The sequence below is a fragment of the Lynx canadensis genome, chromosome A3, assembly GCF_007474595.2.
Source record: "Lynx canadensis isolate LIC74 chromosome A3, mLynCan4.pri.v2, whole genome shotgun sequence".
NCBI lineage: Eukaryota > Metazoa > Chordata > Mammalia > Carnivora > Felidae > Lynx > Lynx canadensis.
Window position 1 is genome coordinate 114653510 of NC_044305.1, and position 22418 is coordinate 114675927.

Here is a 22418-nt window from a genome sequence, read left to right on the forward strand (position 1 = left end):
GCACACTGTTCACAGCAAGAAATGGCACTGTCCATCTAGCAGCAAGGAAGGAAATGGAGGAACAGTAAAACGAGCACAAGCCTAGTAGTCTAGTATGCTGAAAAAAGGAGATATCTCTCCAGGGGAGAAAAACCCAGCCTTATCCAACCTCATTGACATTAGACATTGAGGGAGTGACACATTATTGTACATCCCAGTAATTTATGTCATGGCCATGGCAATGGATTATCAAGAAGAACAGTTTCAGGAAGAATGAGCTGACACTTCATCCAGAAAGGGTACTTTGGTGAAATATGTCCTTCCCCAGCCAAGCACCGGGTGAGCGAGGCCGATGGCTTGCTGTATGCAGGTTCCCTCGCTTTGGTTAGGGCCTGATGATTCTCCTGCATCACCCCTCTCCAGGAAGACAGCTGAGAAGAGACACTACAGGGACATTTATTTCTTCCAGAGGAAAAGGCAAGGCCGTGGTGGGAGGGTCCAGAGGAGACAGCACTATGACGTCCAAGGCAAGGCTGTGCAGAAGGCGGCTGTGCACGGGGCAGCACGTGCAGGGGCTGAGGCCAGGGCAGGGTTCTCTGTTGGTGACAGGTCTAACAGCACTTTCTTAAAGGCCATACTTTCAGCCTCCGTGGCCCTTTGGGGACTTTCCTGGGCCCACTAGTGGGGTGTGACTCATCCCTTGGGAACTGGCAGCACGGAATGGTGTTTCCCATGATTCAAGTGCAGAAGGGCCACCCCAGACCTGCTGCTGTAGGAACTGGCTGCCTTGGAGGCGTGCCCGGGGCATTGTCTGGGAGTTTCTCCCACCTTTGCCTCTGAGCATGATTCCATGATTCCAGAGTGTCTCCCAGGTCCTCAGCTGAGACTCCCGTCTTCTCAGGACGGATCACTCAGGTGGACCCACCCCTTCCCCACCCTGATTTCCTTCGTTCTGGGAGCTCTACCCTGTGCTCTGCCCCTGGCACCCTGAAAGATCTTGAGCTAGTCTTTCCCCAGGGTGATGGGTCATCAGACCTGTACCCATCCTCAACCATAGGATCACAGTGAGGAAGGAAGTATGTCTAGCTTTCGTGAGGTCATCTGGCACACTGGCTGGACACCTCTTTGAACCCAACACTGGTCCCAGACATGCTTTGAAGGAGCTCCACCAGACCCCAGCCTGGAAAGAGGCCATCCGGGTCCCCTCAGAGCTTGACTGATGTGGAAGTAGAGGCTCTTGGGGGCCCAGAGAATAAAGGGGGAAAATGGACCTAAAGATATGTTTTGGTAGAGTAGGACTTAGCTTTAATAGAGACATTTTCTCAAAATTTCCTGGTGCTTCCAGGACAGATCTTACTTGTCTAGTCGTGAGTGACTTAGTCTCCATCAACCAAGAAAGGGAGAGTGGTTAGAGCAGAGGTCTTCCGTCTGCGCAGAGGTCAGTGGAATGGGAGCGGCTGGCGGCTGTTTCTACCGATGCTGGCGCAGCAGCAGGCCTCAGTTTCGTTGAATATTCACGATCCAGGGTCTTTAGCTTCTGTGAAATCTCTTTGCAAATATTTCTGTGTGAATATCTGTCATCTTTCTAGGATGGTGGGTGCTGTGGAGGAAGTGGGAACGACCTGAACTGTTGCATGAACCAGAAGACAGACCACAAGGTGAGTGGGACCTCCTTTCCTGGAAGCCTGGGGGCCAATCTCAGATCCAAGGAGCAGCGGACTCTCTTCACAACCTCAGCAGTGCGGCCAGAAGAGGAAACGTTGATGCCCACCCTGAGCGGGGGGTGAATGTGCACATTAGCCCCGGGGCCTCTGGGGAGACCTCCTTGTTCCTGCTTCCCAGGAGCAGCACGGCCCCCCGCCAAGCCTCCTGGGGTGGGGGTGGGGAGGTGCAAACAAGCTCGCTTGGACAAAGGATTGGGTAGATCATACAGGCGTTTAGAGGAGGAGATGAGGTATCACTCATCTGTTCCCTTTCCCAGCAGATCACTCTCTCGCCATCTCTATTCAACCCGGAGGAGTTCACGCCCCTGGATCCCACCCAGGAGCCCATCTTCCCCCCAGAGTTGCTGGTAGGTGATGCCCCGCGGAGAGGCCCCGCTAAGTCTGTGTGCCATGAGCCCCTGGAGACCCACTTTATTCATACCAGTGGGGACCTTTGTGTCCTTGTCCTTTGGGGTTTCCTTTCTCCTTCTGACACTGGAGGTCAAGTCCCTCTGTCACATACTCCCAAAGGGACCCACACTTGTCGCACACATGTCACTCTGAGCACAGAGAGTGGATCCCTCCAGGACCCTGTGTAGAGTAACAGGTGCTCCAGAAGCATCTGCTGACCTGGCTACGTCGAATGTAAAAGTAAGTCCCTTAGCACCCATTCTCCTCCTTGGAAGCAGTCCATTGTTTTACAAACCAACAACAAAGAAGCAAAGCTGTACTCAGAGGGCACAACGCATGGCTCGCTGCTCTGGTTTAAGGACACTCTCACACCCACCCTCCCACCGTGACGATTCTGCTTCTTCGCTCCCACATTCATGGCAAGGAAAGAATCGTGCCTGTCTCTAAGTTCCCGAGTGCAGATTCCCTGGGGGGTGTTGAGCACATGAAGACAGCCTGTTGAGTCCAATGGGACAGAAGGAAGGGCTTTGGGGCAGGCCACCAGCACACCTTTCTCTGGATCGTGTAACCTTGAGCAAACTGTCAGTTTGATTTGGGGTTTCTCTCGCCCAGCCCCAGGTCACCCCTCACACACTAGAACCAGCCTCTGCTGCGTTCCCTCCTGACACCCCTTCCTTTGCTACCTCGTCCCCCCCACACCTTGTCCACTGCACCTGCTGGGGACAGCAGGGGTGGGACAGAGGGCACTGCACTGAACCTGGGCATTTGGTCAGAGCAGTCCAGGTCACCTGGTGGCAGGTGAAGGTCCCATAACCTCCTGGGTCCTCAGGTTCGTCCTGCACCTGTGAAAGGTGGGGCTAACGATGCTTCCTCCCCGGAAGTCTCCTAAAGCCTAAGTGAGATCATGTGTGTGCCACATCCTCCCTGCCTCAGTACGTGGAAGTTCCCCTCCCTTCTCCCCGGACCTGGATCCTCGTTCTGAATTCAGTATTGAACGAATCAGTAGAAGACTAGACCCCTTTGGGGACCTAAATTCATCAGGGAATGGCCGTAGGAAGGAGACTGTGTGGCAAGAAACTACATTTTCCAGAGGCTGAAAGATACTCCTCAGAAGCAGCTGCGTTTTGAAGGCGAGCGAGTGACCTGGATCCAGGCCTCAACCCTGCAGGAGCTGCTGGACCTCAAAGCCCAGGACCCCGAGGCCAAGCTGGTGGTGGGGAACACGGAGATCGGTGAGAGCGGGGCCGGCCTGCAGCCTGCAAGGGGCCAGTCTGCCTGGGCAACCCCATGCTGGCTGTGTGTCCTCAGAAAACTTGCTTTTCCTCCCCTGGCCCTGGTTCCCATTGTATATAGAGGGGAATAACACCTCCTCAAAGGGCTGTTCTGAGTATTGGATGAGATCCTTACTGACCGCTCTCCGGAAACACGTCGGGTGCCGGCTATGTGCCGGGAACTGTGGGAGGAGCTGGGCTACCCAGATCAGTGTCTTTGTTCGTTCTCTGGAGTACCTCCCAGTGGAAGTGAGGGGGGAGCCGTGGAAGTAAGGTTCTAGGCCAGTGACAGATGCTAGGGGTTCCAGAAATGACATTCTCTTGTCCCCCACTTTTTCTGGGGGGTGATGTGGTAAAGGCAAAGGAGAGATGTGCCAATGTGACTGTGTCTGTGTTGCCCACGACTGTGGCCACCGGCCCTGTTCCTGCCACCACCTGGGACGTGAAGCTCACAATACGTGAATGGGCCAGGGTGGCTGAGGGATGTGTAGCTCTCTTCCCCCATGCTCGAAGGGATGAAAGCAGAGGTGCCCAGGTCGCTGCTAAGGTCCATCCATTCCTGGAGCCGGCTTGGCCCTTTTCTCCTTTGCTGGCTCCCAAGCCCAGGGAGGCTCCAAGGAGAGGATCGTGGCATAGCCAAGGTCTTAGAGGACCTCTGGTTTCGGGGCAATCGACATACTTTTAAGCCGCCACAACCATCCTGTGGGAGACTCCTGGCTATTATCTGGAAAGAGTCCCCTGGGTCCTGGGTTTTTGTTGGATCTGAGGACACAGAGAGGAGGGCCTGGCTTGGCTCTAAGCTAGCAGAGTACAGATGCGGCCCCGGCCCCGTGAGCACAGGTGTGGTACAGAGACCCCAGCTGCACTAACGTGGACACGTGAGATGTGCCTCAGGTGATGTGGTCCTGAGGGTCTGCGTAGCTGTGGCCCTGGGGTCCAGGGCAGCATGAGTTAAAGTGGAGGACGACTGTCTGGAAGAGTCTTTGATCTCCTTTGACATGTGACATGTTCCTTGTCATGGGTCACCTAACATCCTGGACCCAGTTAGATTCTAATAGAAGGGAATCCATAAAAATTTCATGAGCTCCAAGTGAGAGGGAATTTCTGACGACCACTCCCTCTGCCTCACCCCTTCTCCCTCATACATACATGCAGCAGTGTAACCACTGACAGCCAGGGTAGGGTGCTGGGGAAGCTGGGCATAGAGAGAACCTTGTCAAGACAGGCCATGGATGGCCTCTGTCTGCAGTCTTTATCCTGGGAACCGGTATTCAAACAGGCCAGACTCCGCAAAGCCTGGGCCACCCATCAGACACTCTGAATAGCCCCCGAGAGGGTGGGGAGGATGGGCAGACATTTCTTTTTGAACCTTCCCATCTGTAGGTCTGTGGGAGGGGCTGGGAGGTGCAGAGCTAACCAGGTCTCAGGAACAGAACAGAGGGGCGTCTGCTCACAGACCTTTCTAACTTGACAGAAGGCCGGTAGAGACGTGTGGTCCTGCAAAGTCCTGCTCAGGCAGATGTCGGGGACCAGGAGGCAGATTTGATGTTTTCTCTCTCAGACGATTTTCCTTTTTGTCTGAATGCTAGACTTTCGTGTTATTAGGACTATTATACCCCAACTCTAAGAATTGTCTGTTCTTAGCTGTGTAATGTGGGCAAGAGCCTCACCTTCCTGTGCCTCAGTTTCTCTTCCTATAAACTGAAAATCACAGTATCTCCCAAGGCTATTGTGAGGATTTAATGTGTTAAAACATGTAAAGTGCTTACACGGGTTCCTGACATATTTTAGCATGCTGCGGCTTCATCTACTATCCCCCACCCCTGCCCACACACAGACACAACCTCACACACACAGGTTAATTCCCATTTCATCTCATTTAACACTAAAAGACACGTCAGCAGGGCCTATGGTGGTTCCATGTGTGCGAAGTGTGTATGACAGGATCAAGCAGGCTCTCCTTACTGAAGAGCAGAAAATCTGAAGGTGTTTGAAGGCCCAAGCACAGAGTCAGAAAGCTACATTTAAAAAAAGGAAGCTTTTCTGGGTGATAAAAGAAATCAAAAGGCAAAAAAGAATTTCATCTCATCTGAATTCCACTAGGATTTTTGGGGGGAGGGAGAGAAAGACACAGTTTGCCGGCTGATATTGTGGAAACCGTACTGAACCCCACATCTTATCTCCTGCACCTGCCAGTCCTAAGACACCCACAGAGCATGATGCTATCGTGAATATGTCATAGGTCCTGCGTGCGTGGTGGGAACAATGCCGAGGCCCGCCTGGTAGTAGCCTGTTAACTTCGGGTTTCTTGTTTTTCTCGAGGCATTGAGATGAAATTTAAGAATAAGCTGTTTCCTAAGATGGTCTGCCCAGCCTGGATCCCTGAGCTGAATTCAGTGGAGCATGGACCTGAGGGTAAGGAGGGGTTTGCCCTGAGCCCACGGAAGGCTGGGATGCTGGGGATGGGTCCCTTGGGAGGGGTGGCTGGTGCCAGGAGAGCCTATCCTTTGGCTCCGCTGCCACCTGCTTCTCCTGGAGCTGCCTTGCGTGGGGAGCAGGGACGCCCTTCATTGCCTTCCTCCACTGAGCATCTGTGGCAGACTGCCAGGGGGCAAGGGGGGCTGTGAGATTCTCCACAGTCATCCTCAATCCTGGCTCCACATTAGAATCGCTCATAGGGGAAGGGGGTCAGTGTGGGAGGTCTTGGGTACTTTGTTAAAGAAACAGGACTTCTCCCTCAGAGATCTGATTGTATTGAGATGAGAACCACTGGTTTAGAGAAGAGAGCATGCTGGTTGTAGGATCAAGAGGGCTGTGGTTGAGTCCTGGCTGGTGTATTAGCTGGGTGGCATGGGGCAAGTCACTTCACCTCTCTGGGCGTTAATTTCCTCATCCCTATAAGGATGTGAGAGCTGGTTCATCGTCACTCAGGTACCAGTAAAGCATGGTAGGGGCTGTGTGTCCAAGTGTTTTCTGAACTGTGAAGGGAATCGCTGTTTTTCTGTGCATGTGTTCCCAGGTATCTCCTTCGGAGCCTCGTGTCCCTTGAGCTTTGTGGAAAAGACGCTGCTCGATGCAGTCACCAACCTTCCTGCCCACCAAACAGAGGTGTTCAAAGGTGTTTTGGAGCAGCTGCGCTGGTTTGCTGGAAAGCAGGTCAAGTCTGTGGCGGTGAGTCCCTGTTCAGGAGCCCTCAAGGCTGAGGTCATGGGGCCTTTTGTCACGAGGCAGATGCGCTAGTCTGTCCTCTGCTGAAGATCCGGTGCGCCCCAAACTCTAGCGCTTAGCGCTATGTGGGGTGTTTGTTAAAAATGCAGTTTCCTGGGCACTGCTCTCAGAGATTCCGACTCAGTAGGGCTGGGATGGAGCCCCAAAGGTGCTTCTGGGGAAGGGGGCCTGCGGGTCACTCTTGGAAACACATGCTGTGTGCCTCAGTCTTTACCCCTGAGGTTGGCAAGATGGAGCCTCCTGCCCACCTTGTTCCTGAACTTGGCCGAGGCTATCAGCAAGTGGAGGAGAGATTGAGCCAAATGTAGTCTTGGACTACCTTTCATCGTTGGGGGGAGAGCCAGAGGTAGATACCCCCAGAGAGGAGGGAGGGGTCCAGCTGTGGACTGTTCACAACTAAACTCCAGACTAGCCCCCAGGTTCCCCATTTGCTAGCGGCATTCACACACCCAGGACCATTGGCGGCTCACAACAGCTGACGGTGTAGGGTTGGCGGGGGTGGGGGGGGGGAAGGAAAGCCACCCCGTCCATTCTATTTTGTTGTTTTCAATTAGAACAAAACCCAAAGGAAACAGCCCCCGCCCTGTTCCCTCACCCTACCCCAAGCACCTGACACCTCTGATTGTGGCTGAGTGGACAGAAGCTCAGAAAGCTCCCCTAAATTCTCCAGCTGGGTGGGAATCTACTTCCAGGAAGTATTTGCTTGCATCATGTGATAAACCACCTCAACCCTTTCAGAAAACGTTTGGATGAAATTGAGCAGATTTCAAGGAGCTGACCCACATTACCGACGAGTAAATTTTAGAGCTGAGATCCAATCCCAAGTGTTCGGATCTCAGGTTTTGCACGTGGTTCTGGATGCTTCAGTTACGCCGGTCTTGTGCCTTCAGCGAGCAGGTGTCCCCCACCTGCCCTGAGTTCTGCAGCCTGCTGTGAGAGCAAGGTTTTCCTGGGTGGGCTGGGCTCTCACGCACACTCTCTGCTTGTTCTAGTCCATCGGAGGGAACATCATCACCGCCAGCCCCATCTCTGACCTCAACCCTGTGTTCATGGCCAGTGGGGCCAAGCTGACCATCGTGTCCACAGGTGAGAGCTACGTCATGCGCAAGTCAGGAAAGAGGGCCCCACGGGGGAGAAGGCTCACAAGATAGGTGACTTTTTGGAGAGACAGGGCCCACAAGTCAATGACCCAGCCGTCCTAAGGTTTGGATCCCTGGGAACTGCAAGGGAGATATACCCAGATTGGGGGCCAGGAGAGCCAGACCATTTCCTTATTAAGAATTCCCAACAGGATCTGTCACCTAGAAGCCTTACCTAGTAGTGTGCTGGAGCCAGAATGCACTGGCCCGCCACAGCCCACAGCTGGATTTTCAGGGAGTCTGTGAGTGTTTGATAGACATGGCCATTATTAAAAATTGAATTGTAGAAACTTACAATAAAATAAATTACATTAAAAATAAAGGTAATAAGTGCTCAAAATTCATCACGTCCTAATATTTGAGTTTATTTTACTATTGCCCATGCCCTTAGAGTTATTCCTGTCTGTTATATCTGTAGAGTGGAAATGCTAAGTAATGATATGCTGCTATGCACCGTCCTGTTGGAGGGTCCTCGAGACCATCCCCAGTTTTTTTTTTTTTTTTTTAAATTTTTTTTCAACGTTTATTTATTTTTGGGACAGAGAGAGACAGAGCATGAACGGGGGAGGGGCAGAGAGAGAGGGAGACACAGAATCTGAGACAGGCTCCAGGCTCTGAGCCATCAGCCCAGAGCCTGACGCGGAGCTCGAACTCACGGACCGCGAGATCGTGACCTGGCTGAAGTCGGACGCTTAACCGACTGCGCCACCCAGGCGCCCCGAGACCATCCCCAGTTTTGATGACTCCTGGGAAGTCAGGGAGGACTCCCAGGACTCAGCCTATCGTCATACTCAAGGCCATGACTTATTAAGTGGGAGGACACAAAGTAAACTTGGCAAAGTGAAGAGGGACATGGGGCACAGTCTGGAGGAATCCAGGCACAAGCTTCCAGAGACTTCTCCCGGTGGCGTCACACAGGACACACGTCATTCCCTCAGTCACAAGCTGCATTGTGATAACGCACGTGAAGTGTTGTCTGCCGGGGAAGCTCGTCAGAGACTGAACAGCTAGGGCTTTTTGGGGGGTTGGTTGCATAGCCCTTCTTGGCAGGTACCAAAAGCCCAGGCACCCGGACAGAAAGCAGATGTTCAGCATAAACCATGCTGTTTGTATGAACAGTTGTGTAGACACAGTCAGTCATCTTATCGGGGAATCTGCTGAAATCCAAGTTCCCAGAAGACAGCCATGGCCAACCTTTGGAGGCAGTCCTTTCAGAGGACAGCAGGCGTGTCGTGTCAACTCTTTGCTACCCTCTTTCCAACTTCATGTTCACTGATGTCACTCCGGGAGCCTGAAATTGGCTACGGTGGGAGTATTGATACCGTAGAAATTAGCAAGTACTGCAAATCAGGACTCCCTCCGCCCACACATAGTCCATTGTTAAACATTCACCAGCACATCCCTGCGTAAGGATTTTAGATGGAGGACCTTGGCCCTAATTGTGCCAGCACTGCCCTCTGACTGTGGGTACCAGAGACCAGGATGGGGAATTTACCGGTGCCTCGTTCTCTGCTTTCTCACATCTCTGCATCCGGCCTGTGTACAGGCACCAGGAGAACGGTTCGGATGGATCACACCTTCTTCCCCGCGTACAGAAAGACCCTGCTAGCTCCGGAGGAGATACTGCTTTCCATCGAGATCCCCTACAGCAGGGAGGTGAGCTGCTCAGGAGCGTCCCATACCACTCTTACCGCAGCGAGGCTCCAGACAAGAGACCAGAGTCTGCCTCGGGGACCAAGCTCAGCATCTCTCAACTTTAACAAAGTCTCTGAACACTGCCTTTCACCAGCCATAGTGTTCTCTGGGCAATGAAGAGCTTCAGGGCAGGGAAGAGGGCATTCCACGGACTCATGGCACATGATCCTGGGCAAATCGTTTCAGATTTCTGAGCCTCGGCTTGCTCGTCTGTAAAACGGACACAGTGTTACCTACCCGGGAGGTCATTGTGAGGCTTGAAATCAGGTATGCCTAAGGTTCCAGGCCGATGTCCAGAAACCAGTGGGGATCTCCATCTGGTAGCTAGCAACATGATTTCAAGAGCACATCCAGCCACTGAGCACTTCTGCCCCAGGTCAGAGGAGACTGGGGCTTGCACGCTGAGTGGAGGGGCTGCCCGGGGGTCAGGCCCACACATGTTGATGAGGTGTTTATTTGCTGACCTTGCTCTGAGTTGGCGTGGTTGCATTTCTGCTCATGGGAGGTTTTTCTGTCCTGTTGAGGCAAGTCTGGGCACTTCTGGCTGCCTCGCTGTTGTTCCTGGGGGCCCGTGGTGTCGTCACCAGGTGCCTTTCTCTCCTCCCTCACCAGCTACACATTCCATAATGGGCCGTGTAGAAAAGTGATCTGTGTGAGGCTGGGAAAGCAGCTGTAATGGAGAGTATTAGGAGTTTTACCCAGGTAGCGCTTGAGCGCGCGTTACAAGGCATGTTCGCCCTTGCTAATTTTGCCCCCTTAATGAGAATGCTAATTAAATTAGAGCCATGATGTCCCTGAGGTGGTTTCTTAACTGATTTTCTAGCTTGTCCTTATAGACCATTTTGAGCAGTGATTCCCAGAGTTTTTGTATTTCACAGATCAGTAAATTTTCCTCTTTTTAATTATGAGTTGGAGAAGGGAGGAGGGAACAGACATACAAGAGTCCGGTTTTTATTTTGCCAGATAGGGACATTAGCCAAAAACATGTCATAGGGGCGCCCGGGTGGCTCAGTCAGCTAAGCTTCCGACTTCAGCTCAGGTCACGATCTCACGGTTCGTGAGTGCAAGCCCCACATCGGGCTCTCTGCTGTCGGCACAGAGCCCGCTTCAGATCCTCTGTCCCTCTCTCTCTGTCTCTGTCCCTCCTCTGCTCATTCTCTCTCTCTCTCAAAAATAAATAAATACACTGAAGAAAATCTTTAAAAACAAAAAACATGTCATGACAGAAAGGAGATTTTAATACCCAGAAGTAGGGAGGCTTTCTCAAGAAAGGACAGCTGCCAATCTGACACTGACATGGTGTGGCACCCCAGTGGACACGTCACCGTGGACTGGCACAGTCCTGTTCCAGAACCAAGCGCAGACTCCAGGCTCACGGTCCCGGGGCCATGCTTGACATCGGGAATCCGGACTAGCGTCATGGTCAGGAGGAAGCCCCATGACTTCTTCGAACAGAAGCTTGTGGCCAGTGTGGGCGTCCACAGTGAGCCTCGTTGGGCTTTCTCAACAACGCTTCCCTTGAGCCTCTGCCTTTGACGTTAATCAGAATTTGCGGTGCCAGGTGGGTTCAGACCTCCAGCAGAACCTGGCCAGAAAGGGCTTGATGTGAGATCGTTCTTACCTGGAAAGTGACTCACGCGGGCCTCCTATCCTGACAGACAGGGCCTGCCTGGAGCCCAGCGGGAAATGTGTGCTCAAAGCACAAAGGCAGCTAGTGTTTCATAGTGTGGTTCATTCTTTCAGGAGGCAAGGTTTCTAACCGTGAACAATAGACCAGTGGGAGAGACAAGCTAGCGAGAGCACGTGCACAGGCGTGGGTGAGGGTGCGTTTCACACTCCCGGTGGCATCTCGTTGTATCTGCTCGAGAGGCAGTTAAGCCAACAGAGGTTTGGGCACAGCCGAGAGGCTGGGTGGGCTCTGAAGCTGGGCACCAGGATGGGAGGACTGGGGGCTGGGGGACCCTGAGCAGCCTTTGTGAACATGTCTTTCCTCTTCCCAGCTGTTGGTTGAGAGAACCCTGCTCTCCTTTTCCTTGACTTTGGGTGTTCCTGACCGACAGGGGAAATCTCGCCCCTTTCCCGGATGCTGGGAGTGTTGTCCGGGCCTCGTGCTGAGCAGGGGACAGTCGGCGCCGCCCACATCTTTGAGTCCCACCGGCAGCCCCTTGCGGGGTTGCGATGGCCCTGTCCCTTCACCTGCCCTTTCTCCCCCGTGCTTCAGCCTCACCATCTGCAGTTGTAGCAAATGCAGGGGAGAAGCAGGAACCTTTCTCTTGTTTTGCAGGGTGAGTATTTCTCAGCCTTCAAGCAGGCCTCTCGGAGAGAAGATGACATCGCCAAGGTGACCAGCGGCATGAGGGTCCTGTTCAACCCGGGAACCGCGCAGGTGAAGGAGCTGGCCCTTTGCTACGGCGGAATGCACGACAGAACCGTCTCAGCCCTCAAGACCACGCGGAAGCAGATATCAAAGTGAGAGCTGCCGGCAGAGTGAAACGGCCAGTGCCGCTCCGACTCCCGCAGTGCTGCTAGCTGCCGGGACTGCCGGCGCCGTTACTCTTGCCGCCGCTACAGCCATGGCTTCCGCCCTCACCGGGGTTACCGCTGCTGCTACCCTGACTGCCGCTACCCGTAGCTCGATTCCTGGTAGCATGGCTGTGGCTGCGCCGGTTCCACCCTGCCTGCTAGGGCTCCGCTGCTCTTGGTGCCGCTGGGCCCGCCGTTGCTGCGGCCACGAGCGGCCACCGTTGCCATTGCTCTCACGGCTGGGCCTCTACCCCAGTTACTGCGGCTGGCACTACTCACACTGGTACTGCTCCTTCTGTTGCTCCTCTTCCCGCTGCTGCCACTGCTGCTGTTTCTGCCACCGTCACCCCTCGGACTAGTGTTGCCGCTGTGGCTTCCACTGCTGTTCCCAGCGATGCCACCACTGCGGTCTCTCTACCGCCGATGCTCGTATTGCGGCTCTACTCTTCCTGCGGCTCCTCCCGAGAGTACTGCCCACGGCGTTCCTGCTGCCACTGTGTTAATGCTGTTGCTGCCACTGTTGTGTGTGTCCCCACCGTGACTCTCGCCACGACTCACGGTCGCGCCTCTGCTGCTCCTCCCGCTACTAGTCACAGTGTCGCCAGCGCTGCTGCTACTGCTCTCACCACTGTTCCTCTTTCCACGACTTCTACGCCTTCTGCTTTCGCTTCTACCACGGCTGTTACTTCTGCTGCTACTGTTCGGCCACTGCTAGTATCCCTCCTACGGTATTGCTGCTGCCACTCCCGCTGCACTCTGACTGTGGCTACTCCTACTACTATGGCTAGTGTGTGGCAGCAGTTACCCGAGCCCTTCCCCAGCGCTGGCCTCTGTAACGCTGCCAATAAGCAGATGGGTAAATAAGGCTTACGTTTGGCGTTGGGCGTTTGGCTCTTTGGTTCCGATGCCTGGCTCCAACACTTCCCAGACGGCTCAGAGAAGTCAAGTTACCGAATCTTCCTGTGCCTCAGTTTCCTCATCGGTAAAGGAGTATACAAATTTTCCATGCTACACTTTTACATGGAAATGAAAAGTGATCCTTCGTAAAAAGCACGGAGGACATTGCTCAGGGCATTATAAGGACTGAATAGATTTAATTAGTATAATTTTGTGGTCGTTTTAAAATTGTGTCTATTTTTATTTGTATTATTTCTGTATTTATTTATTTATTTATTTATATTTATTTTTATATTTATTTTATATATCTCGCGAGAGCGAGAGCGAGAGCGAGAAAGAGAGAGAGAGCAAGAGCAGGGGAGAGGGACAGAGGGAGAGACCGAGAGAGACAGAGAGAGAATCTTAAGAAGTGGGGCTGGGGGCGCCTGGGTGGCTCTGTCGGTTAAGCGGCCGACTTCAGCTCAGGTCACGATCTTGCTGTCCGCGAGTTCGAGCCCCGCATCAGGCTCTGTGCTGACAGCTCAGAGCCTGGAGCCTGTTTTAGATTCTGTGTGTCCCTCTCTCTGACCGTCCCCCGTTCATGCTCTGTCTCTCTCTGTCTCAAAAATGAATAAACGTTAAAAAAAAAAAAAAAAGAAGTGGGGCTGACTTGAGCAGAAATGAAGAGTTGGGTGCTCAACCGACTGAGCCATCAAGGCACCCAAATTGTGTCTAGTTTTAAATTTTAGGAAACTGAGGGGTGCCCGGTGCCTCACTCGGTTAAGTGTCTGACTTTGGCTTGATCTCAGGGTCATGATCTCAGGGTTCATGAGCTTGAGCCCCATGTCGGGCCTGTGCCAACAGCGCGGAGCCTGGAGCCTGCTTCAGATTCCTAGTGTCCCTCACTCTCTGCCCCTCCCCTGCTTGACTTCTTTCTCAAAAAGAAAAAAAAAAAAACATTAAAAAAAGGTTTTTTAAAAAAGATGAGGAAACTAAGGCTCAAGCAAGTAACTTACCTAAAGTTACACAAGTATAAGTATCCAAGCCAAATTTTGAACCAAGTTTCATATGACTACGCCCTGTGCCTACCACCCCACACAAGTGATTCTGATGGCTGAGTAGGAGCGCTCTCCCACCTTCTGCTCTCTGGCAGTTTCTGGAACGAGGAGCTGCTGCAGAACGTGTGTGCGGGCCTGGCGGAGGAGTTGTCCCTGGCCCCCGACGCCCCTGGCGGCATGGTGGAGTTTCGGCGTACCCTCACCCTCAGCTTCTTCTTCAAGTTCTACCTGACAGTGCTTCAGAAACTGGGCATACAGAACTCGAAAGATGTGAGTGTGGGGTGCGGGCAAGATACAGACTCTCTGCAGGACTTTTGTTTGGGAATTTAAGAAGCCAGTCTGAGGGAGGGGTACGGTGGACCAGGTGGTAAATTGGCTTCTCCCTTCTGACATCTAAGGACAGAGGAGGCTTTGCTCCAAGGACACACGGCCCAGGGAGCCACATGCAGATGGGAACCAACAGGATGGTTGAGAGGCAGAACACTGAACTGGGCGTCAACGACTAGGGTTCTGGTCCCGACTGAATCGTTACCTCACTTGAAACTTGAATAGGTCACAACTCTCTTTAAGTCTCAGTTGGGAAATCTGCTGATCTGGGTGGTAGACCAGATGATCCTTTTGACAGGCTAGCTGTTTCAACTGTGGTTTTGTAGTTAGAATGGAATGTGGAGTGAGATGAGAAGGTAGAGGGTGGAATGAGAATGTAACAGGTGCTGCTACAGTCAGGAGACGGTGGTCACTGAGAAGGTGTGCGTTCTGGAACGGGTGTGGCTGAGCGGAAGCCCAGCTCCTCATATTGGTTCAGTAAGCATTTACTTTGCACCGTCTATGCATAACATTGTACGTGGCACCGGGGGCAGCCTCGTGTGGGAGAGAACGTGATCACTAAAGGCCAGCCTAGAGTGACAACTGAGCAGATGGCGTGGGGAGTGCAAAGGAGAGAAGCTTCCACAGATGTGGGGACCACAGACAGAAATCCATCTTTAAAAAGCATCCCTAATAGCTTTCTTCTTTTTCTTTTTAAAAAGCATTTATTTATTTATTTTGAGAGACAGAGAGAGAGAGTCCACGTGTGCATGTGAGCGGGCAAGGGCAGAGAGAGAATCCCAAGTAGGCTCTGCACTGACAGCACAGAGCCCAACGTGGGGCTGGACCTCAGAACTGTGAGATCATGACCTGAGCTGAAAGCAAGGGTCAGATGCTTAATTGACTGAGCCACCCAGGCACCTTGAGTTTTTTCTGATTATAAGAGTAATACATTTCCTGTGGCAAACTTAAAAACACAGAAATATATTAAAAATTAAAATAGAAAATTAAAAAACATTTCAACTTTTTAAATAAGAAATTAAAGTAAATACTTTTTTATTACTTTTCTTTTTAATTAAATATGCTTTTCTCTCAGATTCTAGAGGAAACACTGCTACTAGTCTTGCTTTTTCCTCTGATCTTTTTCCTACATTCATTTGTCCATCTTCTGTCATTCTCTCTTTTCTCTTTCTCTTTCTAGCTCTCCATCTATCCCTCTCTCTATATACCTGTCATCTTCCTATTTTGATCTGGACACATCATTTTCTAAACAGATTTAGGGTCATGCTGCATATAGAATTTTCCATTTCCCCTGATTCTGTTGAGATTATATTGTGCGCATTTTCCATATCATTAAATATTTCCCATAGAAACGAGGAGGAAGAAGGTTTCCAGCAAGGCAAGGAGAGAGAGAGCGCAACGTGAATAAATGCAGGAGGGAGGGAAACCATTTGGTGTGTTGGAGGAAGCACAAACCATTCACATGCAGGCTGCAGGGGTGGGAAGGGGCCTGAGGCTGTTATAAAATGCTGGGCTCTCAGAGCCCACGTTCTGACGTTGAGATAGATCCAGCCGGCACGAGGAGTGTACAATGAGGAGGTGAGGGGAACAGTTGTTAGTGTTGCCACTTGGGGACAACCAAGGGTGGGATCAATGATAGAACTAGTCATGATCACTACTGTTAACTTACCTCCACAGAAGTGTGGCAAGCTGGACCCCACCCATGCCAGTGCCACCTTACTCTTTCAGAAAGACCCTCCAGCCAACGTCCAGCTCTTCCAAGTGAGTATACCTGATGTATGGCTGATCTCACAGGGCAGTGCCCTGCAAGGGCACATCAGATGATGCTGACCTTTGGTGAATGACTGGCTTTAGTCGTGTGTGGGTGCTCAAAGCTCCTACTGCTTTGCATAAATATCCGGTGAAGAAAATGGGAATCGTATTAATGTCAATGAAGCTCTTTTCCTCGTTCCTTACCTAAATTTTGTCTCTCTTGGGATTACTCTCATCTTCACCTGCTCCTTAAAGAATAAAAAAAAAATGTCCCGATTTTGTCTTTTCTGGTGCCTCTGTGGGGCTGATGTGCAAAGCCAGGAGTTCTCCTGGCCATAACAACAAAACAACAACTTTCTGTCAATGGCAATGTTTTGAGAAGCATTAGGTAAAGGGTCAACTTTTTCTGTAGACACTTTGGATTTTGTGGGCCTTATAGTTTCAGTTGATACTCCTCAACTTTGTCATTATAGCATAAAAGCAACCAGAGGTAATACATAAATGAATGTGTGTGGTATGTACCAATAAAACTTTATTTATAGAAGCAGGCAGTGGGCCAGATTTGGCCCACAGGCCACAAATTGTGGAACCATGCAGTAGAGGCTAGTGGTCCAGAGTGTGAACTCTGGGCTCCACTGCCACGACTTGAATTCAAACTCTGCCAGTTTGTAACTGTGTAACCTTCGACAAGTCACTTCCTCTGTGTGGCTTTTGGGCAAGTTAAGTGTGCCCACCTGCAAGTGTCCCTAATGATGGCACCTGTTTCCTAGGATGGTTCTGAGGATTAAATGTGTTAGTAAAAGTAAATAGCTTAGATTAGCTCCTGGGATATATTAAATACTCAGTGACATGTTAGCCATTATTATTATGTCTTTGAAAAACCACATGCAACAGAATTTTGTTACAAATCCATTTTGGAACACTTTGGCAAGTACAGAAAGATATAAAGAAGAAAACAAAAATGACCCAAGATCCCACCTCCAAGAGAAAATCATGATATTTTTGTTGACTTCTTTCCATTTTTTCCTACGCATATATGGACATTGACATGCTATGTTTATAACATACATATTTTCCGTACAGAATTCAAATCATCATACGCACACACAATGTTTTATGTCCTGTGTTTACATGTAATGTGAACATTCTTGCCTTCTAATTTAAAGTCTTCAAAAGTATGTCTTAATAGTTGCATACCGTTTGATTGGATGCACGTAGCACCAGCTTTTTACTCCACCCCCCATGAGTGCACATTGAGGTTCTTCTTTAGTTATTTCTTTCTCCCCCCATATGGGGACACTATGACCACCTCTGCTCTGCCTTTCTGTTCCTTTGCCCTGTGTCCCTCCTGCCTCCTCCGTCTTCACTCAGGTTTGCTTTGGCCTGAAGCTCCCTGCAGTTTCCCCAGGCCTGTAGGGAAACAGTGTCTTATGCAGCTCAGCTTGACTGATGACCATGTTGTTCCAGGAGGTGCCCAAGGGTCAGTGCGAGGAGGACATGGTGGGTCGGCCCCTGCCCCACCTGGCCGCGGCCATGCAAGCATCTGGGGAGGCCGTGTACTGTGACGACATCCCTCGCTACGAGAATGAGCTGTCCCTCCGGTTGGTCACCAGCACCCGGGCCCACGCCAAGATCAAGTGAGTGGAGTAAATATCCTGAGGGAGGAGGGTGCTGGGAGGCTCCTCCAGGGCCTTCCAGTCTAGAGAGGGACTGGGAACTCACCTGAAAACCAGCCTGGAGAGGAGCGGGAGAGGTTAGGGACTCAGTGGTGCCTGGCAGGGATGCTGTTGGAGGCATAGGCAGGGGCCAGAACAGGACAGCCTCAGAATGCTGAACCGGGACATTGCACTTGAGCCAAAAAGCAGTGAGGAGCTTTTAACAGGAGCAGGTCAGCTCTGCACTTTGATATTGGGCTAAACTTCAATGCAGTATTTCAGGAGAACTGGAGTCAGCACTAAGGGGAAGAGCGTGGCCTTAGAGTCAGACCGACCCGGGATTGAGTCTCTGTTCCAGTGTTTACCAGCTGTGACCTTGGCCTGGGATGCCTAAGCTCGCAGTTTCTCTATTCATAGCCGGGTGTTTTCATGATGATCAGTGACAGAGTCTGCAAAGGACCTAGCAGAGAAGAGCCACCCGTGCCTGTCTGTTGAATTTGGAAAGCCCAAATGACAAGCATCGCCACCTCTATAATAATACTAATACCCAACACTCACGTGGCACTTAATATTTGCTGCGGCCTTTAAAGCGATTTACATACATTGGCACCTCTACTCCTCAAAACAACCCTACAGGCAGGTCCTGTTATGATCCCCATGTTCCAGATAAGGAAGCTGAGGCACAAGGGTGGTAAGTTACGTGCCCGAGGGCACAGAGTTGGTAAGCAGCCAAGCGGGAGTTTGAAGCCAGGCAGCATTAGCACCGAGCTGTGCTGCCTCTTGATGTTCAGGCCAGAGACTGCATTGATCTCCTGGTGGGCATCAGACAAATATCCTGTTGAACAGAGCAGCTAGGAGAAACCCTCCCTTGGGTGCTGCCACTGCTTGGATTAGGGATCCAATCTCCCCATCACTGGTTTTTCCCTCTGCTGCTCCTAGCTGCCTGGAGACAGGCTGTAGGAATGGTAACCTGGACACCGAGAAAACTTAACAGGTAAGTAAAGTCTTCCAGTTCTTTTTTTTTTCAATATATGAAGTTTATTGTCAATTTTTTTTCATACAACACCCAGTGCTCATCCAAAAGGTGCCCTCCTCAATACCCGTCACCCACCCTCCCTCCCTCCCACCCTCCATCAACCCTCAGTTTGTTCTCAGTTTTTAAGAGTCTCTTATGCTTTGGCTCTCTTCCACTCTAACTTCTTTTTTTTTTTTTTCCTTCCCCTCCCCCATGGGGTTCTGTTAGGTTTCTCAGGATGCACATAAGAGTGAAACCATATGGTATCTGTCTTTCTCTGTATGGCTTATTTCACTTAGCACAACACTCTCCAGTTCCATCCATGTTGCTACAAAGGGCCATATTTCATTCTTTCTCATTGCCACGTAGTACTCCATTGTGTATATAAACCACAATTTCTTTATCCATTCATCAGTTGATGGACATTTAGGCTCTTTCCATAATTGGGCTATTGTTGAGTGCTGCTATAAACGTTGGGGTACAAGTGCCCCTATGCATCAGTACTCCTGTATCCCTTTGGTAAATTCCTAGCAGTGCTATTGCTGGGTCATAGGGTAGGTGTATTTTTAATTTTTTGAGGAACCTCCACACTGTTTTCCAGAGTGGCTACAACAGTTTGCATTCCCACCAACAGTGCAAGAGAGTTCCCGTTTCTCCACATCCTCTCCAGCATCTATAGTCTCCTGATTTGTTCATTTTGGCCACTCTGACTGGCATGAGGTGATATCTGAGTGTGGTTTTGATTTGTATTTCCCTGATGAGGAGTGACGTTGAGCATCTTTTCATGTGCCTGTTGGCCATCCGGATGTCTTCTTTTTTTTTTTTTTTAAATTTTTTTTTTCAACGTTTATTTATTTTTGGGACAGAGAGAGACAGAGCATGAACGGGGGAGGGGCAGAGAGAGAGGGAGACACAGAATCGGAAACAGGCTCCAGGCTCTGAGCCATCAGCCCAGAGCCCGACGCGGGGCTCGAACTCACGGACCGCGAGATCGTGACCTGGCTGAAGTCGGACGCTTAACCGACTGCGCCACCCAGGCGCCCCCGGATGTCTTCTTTAGACAAGTGTCTATTCATGCCTTCTGCCCATTTCTTCACTGGCTTATTTGTTTTTTGGGTGTGCAGTTCGGTGAGCTCTTTATAGATTTTGGATACTAGACCTTTGTCCGATATGTCCTTTGCAAAGATCTTCTCCCATTCCATTTGTTGCCTTTTAGTTTTGTTGGTTGTTTCCTTTGCTGTGCAGAAGCTTTTTATCTTAGTAAGGTCCCAGTAATTCATTTTTGCTTTTAATTCCCTTGCCTTTCGGGATGTGTCAAGTAAGAAATTGCTGTGGCTGATGTCAGAGAGGTCTTTTTCTGTGTTCTCCTCTAGGGTTTTGATGGTTTCCTGTCTCACATTCAGGTCCTTTATCCATTTTGAGTTTATTTTTGTGAATGGTGTGAGAAAGTGGTTTAGTTTCAACCTTCTGCATGTTGCTGTCCAGTTCTCCCAGCACTATTTGTTAAAGAGACTGTCTTTTTTCTATTGGATATTCTTTCCTCCTTTGTCAAATATTAGTTGGCCATACGTTTGTGGGTCTACTTCTAGGGTTTCTATTCTATTCCATTGGCCTATGTGTCTGTTTTTGTGCAAATATCATGCTGTCTTGATGATTACAGCTTTGTAGTAGAGGCTAAAGTCTGGGATTGTGATGCCTCCTGCTTTGGTCTTCTTCTTCAAAATTACTTTGGCTATTCAGGGCCTTTTGTGGTTCCATATGAATTTTAGGATTGCTTGTTCTAGTTTTGAGAAGAATGCTGGTGCAATTTTGATTGGGATTGCATTGAATGTGTAGATAGCTTTGGGTAGTATTGACATTTTGACAATATTTATTCTTCCAATCCGTGAGCACGGAATATTTTTCCATTTCTTTATATCTTCTTCAATTTCTTTCATAAGCTTTCTATAGTTTTCAGCATACAGATCTTTTACATCTTTGGTTAGATTTATTCCTAGGTATTATGCTTGTTGGTGCAATTGTGAATGTGATCAGTTTTTTTGTCTTTCTGTTGCTTCATTATTAGTGTATAAGAATGCAACTGATTTCTGTACATTGATTTTGTATCCTGCAACTTTGCTAAATTCATATATCAGTTCTAGCAGACTTCTGGTGGAGTCTATCACATTTTCCATGTATAATATCATGTCATCTGCAAAAAGTGAAAGCTTAACTTCATCTTTGCCAATTTTGATGCCTGTGATTTCCTTTTTTTGTCTAATTGCTGATGCTAGAACTTCCAACACTATGTTAAACAACAGCGGTGAGAGTGGGCATCCCTGTCATGTTCCTGATCTCAGGGATAAAGCTCTCAGTTTTTCCCCATTGAGGATGATGTTAGCTGTGGGCTTTTCATAAATGGCTTTTATGATCTTTAAGTATGTTCCTTCTATCCCAACTTTCTGGAGGGTTTTATTAAGAAACGTTGCTGGATTTTGTCAAATGCCTTTTCTGCATCGATTGACAGGATCATATGGTTCTTATCTTTTCTTTTATTAATGTGATGTATCACATTGATTGATTTGCGAATGTTGAACCAGCCCTGCATCCCAGGAATGAATCGCACTTGATCATGGTGAATAATTCTTTTTATATGCTGTTGAATTCGATTTGCTAGTATCTTATTGAGAATTTTTGCATCCATATTCATCAGGGATATTGGCCTGTAGTTCTCTTTTTTTACTGAGTCTCTGTCTGGTTTAGGAATCAACGTAATACTGGCTTCATAGAGTGAGTCTGGAAGTTTTCCTTCCCTTTCTATTTTTTGGAATAGCTTGAGAAGGATAGGTATTATCTCTGCTTTAAACGTTTGGTAGAACTCCCCTGGGAAGCCATCTGGCCCTGGACTCTTATTTGTTGGGAGATTTTTGATGACTGATTCAATTTCTTCGCTGGTTATGGTTATGGGTCTGTTCAAGCTTTCTATTTCCTCCTGATTGAGTTTTGGAAGAGTGTGGGTGTTTAGGAATTTGTCCATTTCTTCCAGGTTGTCCAATTTGTTGGCATATAATTTTTCATAGTATTTCCTGATAATTGCTTGTATATTTGAGGGATTGGTTGTAATAATTCCATTTTCATTCATGATGTTATCTATTTGGGTCATCTCCCTTTTCTTTTTGAGAAGCCTGGCTAGAGGTTTATCAATTTTGTTTATTTTTTCAAAAAACCAACCCTTGGTTTCATTGATCTGCTCTACAGTGTTTTTAGATTCTATATTGTTTATTTCTGCTCTGATCTTTATTATTTCTCTTCTTCTGCTGGGTTTAGGCTGCCTTTGCTGTTCTGCTTCTATTTCGATTAGGTGTGCTGTTAGATTTTGTATTTGGGATTTTTCTTGTTTCTTGAGATAGGCCTGGAATGCAATGTATTTTCTTATCAGGACTGCCTTCGCTGCATCCCAAAGCATTTGGATTGTTGTATTTTCATTTTCATTTATTTCCATATATTTTTTAATTTCTTCTCTAATTGCCTGGTTGACCCATTCATTCTTGAGTAGGGTGTTCTTTAACCTCCATGCTTTTGGGGGTTTTCCAGACTTTTTCCTGTGGTTGATTTCAAGCTTCATAGCACTGTGGTCTGAAAGTATGCATGGTATGATCTCAATTCTTGTATACTTATGAAGGCCTGTTTTGTGACCCAGTATGTGATCTATATGGAGAATGTTCCATGTGCACTCGAGAGAAAAGTATATTCTGTTGCTTTGGGATGCAGAGTTCTAAATATATCTGTCAAGTCCATCTGATCTAA

General features: G+C 49.4%; 1 protein-coding gene across 1 annotated transcript in view; it reads left to right on the plus strand.

The window, feature by feature from the left end:
* LOC115510967 (xanthine dehydrogenase/oxidase-like) overlaps nt 1-22418 on the plus strand; it is a 61476-nt gene that overhangs the window by 13068 nt on the left and 25990 nt on the right. Inside the window, exons 7-17 of the mRNA XM_030311363.1 lie at nt 1569-1637; nt 1964-2050; nt 3184-3325; nt 5687-5779; nt 6384-6535; nt 7585-7678; nt 9278-9387; nt 11711-11895; nt 13979-14153; nt 15888-15971; nt 17430-17599. Of these exons, the coding sequence (XP_030167223.1) occupies nt 1569-1637; nt 1964-2050; nt 3184-3325; nt 5687-5779; nt 6384-6535; nt 7585-7678; nt 9278-9387; nt 11711-11895; nt 13979-14153; nt 15888-15971; nt 17430-17599 (1361 nt within the window). The remainder of the gene's footprint in view (nt 1-1568; nt 1638-1963; nt 2051-3183; nt 3326-5686; nt 5780-6383; nt 6536-7584; nt 7679-9277; nt 9388-11710; nt 11896-13978; nt 14154-15887; nt 15972-17429; nt 17600-22418) is intronic.